This window comes from Anomaloglossus baeobatrachus, chromosome 7 (assembly GCF_048569485.1).
Source record: "Anomaloglossus baeobatrachus isolate aAnoBae1 chromosome 7, aAnoBae1.hap1, whole genome shotgun sequence".
Classification (NCBI taxonomy): domain Eukaryota; kingdom Metazoa; phylum Chordata; class Amphibia; order Anura; family Aromobatidae; genus Anomaloglossus; species Anomaloglossus baeobatrachus.
Window position 1 is genome coordinate 19,788,275 of NC_134359.1, and position 7,198 is coordinate 19,795,472.

General features: G+C 53.9%; 1 protein-coding gene across 1 annotated transcript in view; it reads left to right on the forward strand.

Annotated features, from left to right (window-relative positions):
• Positions 1-6,985, forward strand: part of LOC142244966 (tubulin alpha chain) — a 16,246-nt gene extending 9,261 nt beyond the window's left edge. The window contains exons 2-4 of the mRNA XM_075317112.1: positions 5,413-5,635; positions 5,731-5,879; positions 5,957-6,985. Of these exons, the coding sequence (XP_075173227.1) occupies positions 5,413-5,635; positions 5,731-5,879; positions 5,957-6,928 (1,344 nt within the window). The 3' untranslated portion in view covers positions 6,929-6,985. The remainder of the gene's footprint in view (positions 1-5,412; positions 5,636-5,730; positions 5,880-5,956) is intronic.
• Positions 6,986-7,198: the final 213 nt, after the last annotated feature.

Sequence of the window (7,198 nt, forward strand, 5' to 3'; positions counted from 1 at the left end):
GTGTGTGTATGAGGCTCGCAGCCGCTCGTGTGTGTGTGTGTGTGTGTGTGTGTGTATGAGGCCCGCTCGTGTGTATGAGGCTCGCAGCCGCTCGTGTGTGTATGAGGCTCGCAGCCGCTCGTGTGTATGAGGCCCGCGTGTGTGTATGAGGCTCGCAGCCGCTCGTGTGTGTGTGTGTGTGTGTGTGTGTATGAGGCCCGCTCGTGTGTATGAGGCTCGCAGCCGCTCGTGTGTGTATGAGGCTCGCAGCCGCTCGTGTGTATGAGGCCCGCGTGTGTGTATGAGGCTCGCAGCCGCTCGTGTGTGTGTGTATGAGGCCCGCTCGTGTGTATGAGGCTCGCAGCCGCTCGTGTGTGTATGAGGCTCGCAGCCGCTCGTGTGTATGAGGCCCGCTTGTGTGTATGAGGCTCGCAGCCGCTCGTGTGTGTGTGTGTGTGTATGAGGCCCGCTCGTGTGTGTATGAGGCTCGCAGCCGCTCGTGTGTATGAGGCCCGCGTGTGTGTATGAGGCTCGCAGCCGCTCGTGTGTGTGTGTGTGTGTGTGTGTGTGTGTGTGTGTGTATGAGGCCTGCTCGTGTGTATGAGGCTCGCAGCCGCTCGTGTGTGTATGAGGCTCGCAGCTGCTCGTGTGTATGAGGCCCGCTGGTGTGTGTGCGTGAGGCCCGCTCGTGTGTGTGTGTGTGTGTATGAGGCTCGCAGCCGCTCGTGTGTATGAGGCCCGCTCGTGTGTGTGTGTATGAGGCTCGCAGCCGCTCGTGTGTATGAGGCCCGCTCGTGTGTGTGTGTATGAGGCTCGCAGCCGCTCGTGTGTATGAGGCCCGCTGGTGTGTGTGCGTGAGGCCCGCTCGTGTGTGTGTGTATGAGACTCGCAGCCGCTCGTGTGTGTATGAGGCTTGCATGTGTGTATGAGGCTCGCAGCCGCTCGTGTGTGTGTATGAGGCTTGCAGCCGCTCGTGTGTGTGTTTGAGGCTCGCAGCCGCTCGTGTGTGTGTATGAGGCTCGCAGCCGCTCGTGTGTATGAGGCTCGCAGCCGCTCGTGTGTGTATGAGGCTCGCAGCTGCTCGTGTGTATGAGGCCCGCTGGTGTGTGTGCGTGAGGCCCGCTCGTGTGTGTGTGTATGAGGCTCGCAGCCGCTCGTGTGTATGAGGCCCGCTCGTGTGTGTGTGTATGAGGCTCGCAGCCGCTCGTGTGTGTATGAGGCTCGCATGTGTGTATGAGGCTCGCAGCCGCTCGTGTGTGTATGAGGCTCGCAGCCGCTCGTGTGTGTATGAGGCTCGCAGTCGCTCGTGTGTATGAGGCTCGCAGCCGCTCGTGTGTATGAGGCTCGCAGCCGCTCGTGTGTGTATGAGGCTCGCAGCTGCTCGTGTGTATGAGGCCCGCTGGTGTGTGTGCGTGAGGCCCGCTCGTGTGTGTGTGTATGAGGCTCGCAGCCGCTCGTGTGTATGAGGCCCGCTCGTGTGTGTGTGTGTATGAGGCTCGCAGCCGCTCGTGTGTGTATGAGGCTCGCATGTGTGTATGAGGCTCGCAGCCGCTCGTGTGTGTATGAGGCTCGCAGCCGCTCGTGTGTGTGTGTGTATGAGGCTCGCATGTGTGTATGAGGCTCGCAGCCGCTCGTGTGTGTATGAGGCTCGCAGCCGCTCGTGTGTGTATGAGGCTCGCAGCCGCTCGTGTGTGTGTATGAGGCTCGCAGCCGCTCGTGTGTGTGTATGAGCCTCGCAGCCGCTCGTGTGTATGAGGCTCGCAGCCGCTCGTGTGTGTATGAGGCTCGCAGCCGCTCGTGTGTGTGTATGAGGCTCGCAGCCGCTCGTGTGTGTATGAGGCTCGCAGCCGCTCGTGTGTGTATGAGGCTCGCAGCCGCTCGTGTGTGTATGAGGCTCGCAGCCGCTCGTGTGTGTATGAGGCTCGCAGCCGCTCGTGTGTGTGTATGAGGCTCGCAGCCGCTCGTGTGTGTATGAGGCTCGCAGCCGCTCGTGTGTGTATGAGGCTCGCAGCCGCTCGTGTGTGTATGAGGCTCGCAGTCGCTCGTGTGTATGAGGCTCGCAGCCGCTCGTGTGTGTATGAGGCTCGCAGCCGCTCGTGTGTGTATGAGGCTCGCAGTCGCTCGTGTGTATGAGGCTCGCAGCCGCTCGTGTGTGTGTATGAGGCTCGCAGCCGCTCGTGTGTGTGTGTATGAGGCTCGCAGCCGCTCGTGTGTGTGTGTATGAGGCTCGCAGCCGCTCGTGTGTGTGTGTATGAGGCTCGCAGCCGCTCGTGTGTATGAGGCTCGCAGCCGCTCGTGTGTGTATGAGGCTCGCAGTCGCTCGTGTGTATGAGGCTCGCAGCCGCTCGTGTGTGTATGAGGCTCGCAGCCGCTCGTGTGTATGAGGCTTGCAGCCGCTCATGTGTATGAGGCTCGCAGTCGCTCGCAGGACTCGTCTGGTTTGTACTTTTAGGTTTTGCCGTGATCTTCTTTACATAAGTGCCGCCCGCATTCTGCACGGAGATTATACCTGCTAATCGCGCAGGTTATTAAAAGTCCCAAGTCCAAGTGTTGGCTGCGACAATCGCTCATTTCACCGCGCACAATGCTCTCCCCGGTCACAGGTTGTATGAGCAGATCTGTAAAGAATGTGTGAGCTTATAATGAACCGGTGAGAAAGGTCGCCCTGCCCCCGACCCTAAACCACAAAAAAGGTCATTGTGGAAGACTTAGTGAAAGTGGAGCGAGGCCGGTGCAGCGGCCGGGGGCTCGGTCCCCGTTGCTACCTCCATAGTCATGTCCTGGTCCACATCGGTTCCCATCCTCCGTCTTCATACTCCGGTTCCGCCGTGATACACCCCCCACTCCCATATCACTTCCCACAAGTATCCGCTGATTGCTCCGAATCGTCCGGAGCAGAAGTGGCTCCTTTCAGCAGCTTCCCACCCCGGTCAGTGAAGGCGGCCTCCCCCTATGGGGTCAGTATGCCCATACATCCTTCCCAAAAGCACCCACAATATTTCGGACAGAGTCCTGGCAAATTCAAGGATGTCCGTGTTGAAAACCACCGCTCACAAATGGGAAGTCCCTGGAGGTGTTGGGGTGGATCCAGGTGGACCCAATAATGGGGCTGAAAATTCCCAAAATTAATAACGTCAATGTTGGTCACCTCCCAGCCTGGCGCAGCTCCTAAATATTATGTCCCCCCCCCATCAGTCTTCCTAGCATCAATATCTGATGGGGGAAGAAGCAAGATGGACTCAGAAGGCTGCAGTGATCACGCGATTCCCCCTTCACACCAGGTGTCTATGCCCCCCACCAAGTGTCTATGTCCCCCCCTCCTGCCGGATATCTATGTCCCCTGCTGGATTTTGGTGCCCCCTGCAGGATATCTATGTTCCCCGCTGTATGTTGATGCCCACAAGATCGCCTGGTGATACAATGGTGAGTGCGGAGGCCTCGCACCGCCCAGGAGATGAGTGTAGTCAGATCTCCCGGTGCCCGATTGTCCATACATTCCATCATTACTGGCCGTGCAGGGCCCCACATCCAGGTACATAATCGCTGCTGGTTTTGCACTTTCAAAGAAGATAATATTTGACACCCAAGTTCCTTTATGATGAAATCGATCTGCGGGAGCCTCTGTAATAGCAACGACACACTTTGTATTACAGCCTGACCACATGTTTTGCCTTTTTAGATCTTTAGGGCGAGACCCAGAATGGCGGGTGCAATTATCACTGCTGCCCTAAGGAGAGGGTGTGCTGTCTTGTTTGTGCAAGTTCTGCAGGTTTCAGGTGGAGGTGCAGTGTGCTATGTCAATAATGGGAGGTGAAAACCACCGGCCGTGCAGATAACAATGTACATTATATATAGCCCGACATCTGCGCATTCCCCGCATAGGCGCTGCATGTGGAATCCAACAACTGCTGCTGCTCTCTCTGCAACCGAGGAGCTCAGATGCTGCTGCCGCTGTAGTCTGAAGGCGATGTCCACCTCCGAGAATAAGCCTGGATATAGATACAATATAGATAAAAAATAAAGTTATTATACATACATTACTGATCCTGAGTTACATCCTGTATTATACTCCAGAGCTGCACTCACTATTCTGCTGGTGCAGTCACTGTGTACATACATTACATTACTGATCCTGAGTTACCTCCTGTATTATACTCCAGAGCTGCACTCACTATTCTGCTGGTGCAGTCACTGTGTCCATACATTACATTACTGATCCTGAGTTACCTCCTGTATTATACTCCAGAGCTGCAGTCACTATTCTGCTGGTGCAGTCACTGTGTCCATACATTACATTACTGATCCTGAGTTACCTCCTGTATTATACTCCAGAGCTGCACTCACTATTCTGCTGGGGCAGTCACTGTGTACATACATTACATTACTGATCCTGAGTTACCTCCTGTATTATACTCCAGAGCTGCAGTCACTATTCTGCTGGTGCAGTCACTGTGTACATACATTACATTACTGATCCTGAGTTACATCCTTTATAATACGCCAGAGCTGCACTCACTATTCTGCTGGGGCAGTCACTGTGTACATACATTACATTACTGATCCTGAGTTACCTCCTGTATTATACTCCAGAGCTGCACTCACTATTCTGCTGGTGCAGTCACTGTGTCCATACATTACATTACTGATCCTGAGTTACCTCCTGTATTATACTCCAGAGCTGCAGTCACTATTCTGCTGGGGCAGTCACTGTGTACATACATTACATTACTGATCCTGAGTTTCCTCCTGTATTATACTCCAGAGCTGCACTCACTATTCTGCTGGTGCAGTCACTGTGAACATACATTACATTACTGATCCTGAGTTACATCCAGTATTATACTCCAGAGCTGCACTCACCATTCTGCTAGTGTGTTTTTATAATAACAGACTATTATGTATTGATTGGTGTAAAAATTGTATGTGCCAAAATTCCAAATGTATTTTCTTACCAATCTGCATTCTATAATGAGGGATTCTCCATATTGTCTATTTAAGGTCTGGTTATGTTGTCACACGGAGTCTCATTCAGACGTCTGTGTAAGGACCATTATGCATGGACTGACGGCCCAGCCGTGGGTCTTTGGCCCTGAACTGACCAGCCATTTCCATGAGGCTGTGAAGTTCAGCTCTGGAGGCCCACGGCCGGTCTGTGCATCACGGTCTGTACAGTGATGTCTGAACGAGGCTTAAGACTCTGTATCGGCCATGGGCTGATCTTACATCGTAGCTTCTATGGTTGGTGCCATTTCTCAGTCTGCATTTGCCATCTCCAAATGTAGAAACCCTACAGACCGGGTGCGGGAGGCCCAGAGGTCGCTCAACCCTACTCTCCTACCAATAGACCTTCCTGGCTTACACCAGACGAGGGTCATGTCATGTATATGGAGGGTGAAAACTCCATTTCTTACAGTATTTTTCTTCATTTGACAGAGGGAATGTATCTCAGTCCACGTTGGCCAGGCTGGAGTCCAGATGGGCAATGCCTGCTGGGAGTTGTACTGCCTGGAACACGGCATCCAGCCGGACGGGCAGATGCCCAGCGACAAGACCATCGGTGGAGGAGACGATTCCTTTACTACCTTCTTCAGTGAGACGGGGGCTGGTAAACACGTGCCCCGCGCTGTGTTTGTGGACCTGGAGCCCACTGTGATCGGTAAGAGTAGTAGACAGGCCTCCTCAGAATACTGCACCCTCATGGCACCATGTATGACCACTTTCCTTGTGTCCTAATATCTCTGTTCTTTGTAGATGAGGTCAGGGCTGGCCCCTACCGCCAGCTTTTCCACCCAGAACAGCTTATCAGTGGCAAGGAAGACGCAGCCAACAACTACGCCCGAGGTCATTACACCATCGGCAAAGAAATCATCGATCCTGTCCTGGACAGAATCCGCAAGCTGGTGAGTCTCATACTGATCATCTCTTTCGTGGCGTGTGCCACGTTCCGCTGGTAACTGTGTGCTCTCTACTCCTACAGGCGGACCAGTGCACAGGTTTGCAGGGATTCTTGGTTTTCCACAGTTTCGGTGGTGGCACTGGATCAGGATTCACCTCCCTCTTGATGGAACGTCTCTCAGTTGACTACGGCAAGAAATCCAAGCTTGAGTTCTCCATCTATCCAGCACCTCAGGTTTCCACCGCGGTGGTTGAACCATACAACTCCATCCTCACCACACACACCACACTGGAGCATTCAGACTGCGCCTTCATGGTGGACAATGAGGCCATCTATGACATCTGCCGCAGGAACCTGGACATTGAGCGTCCGACCTACACCAACCTGAACCGACTTATCAGTCAGATTGTGTCCTCCATCACAGCCTCCCTCAGGTTTGATGGTGCTCTGAATGTAGACTTGACAGAGTTCCAGACGAATCTGGTTCCCTACCCCCGTATCCACTTCCCCCTGGCCACCTATGCCCCCGTCATCTCTGCAGAGAAAGCTTACCATGAGCAGCTCTCTGTATCCGAGATCACCAACGCTTGCTTTGAGCCGGCCAACCAGATGGTGAAATGTGACCCCAGACACGGTAAATACATGGCTTGCTGCCTGCTGTACCGCGGTGATGTGGTACCCAAAGATGTCAATGCCGCTATTGCTGCCATCAAGACCAAGCGCACCATCCAGTTTGTGGACTGGTGCCCAACAGGGTTCAAAGTTGGTATCAATTACCAACCACCAACTGCAGTTCCCGGTGGAGACCTGGCCAAGGTGCAGCGCGCTGTGTGCATGCTCAGTAACACCACCGCCATTGCCGAGGCCTGGGCTCGCCTGGACCACAAGTTTGACCTGATGTACGCCAAGCGAGCCTTCGTGCACTGGTATGTGGGTGAGGGCATGGAGGAAGGAGAGTTCTCTGAGGCTCGGGAGGACATGGCCGCCCTGGAGAAGGATTACGAAGAGGTCGGGATAGACTCTTACGAAGATGAAGACGAAGGAGAGGAATAAATTATCGTCCAGTTCCGTGCTCGTGTCCTGCAGCAATAAACATCAATTGAAACCTTCGATTGTGATTCGTGTTTCCCCTTTATTCTCCGTACAATGGCCGAGGTCAACGACTAAGCCCCAAAATAATGTCCAGTTCTCATGAGACCCCTCTGATATAAAACAAGAGTGGAATGGAGAAGCCTAAAATAAGTGGGAGGCCGCGGTCCTGAGCAAAGCTCCTAATGTCCTTCATAAGTGATATCTGAGAAGTGGAGGAAGGAATGCTGGAGG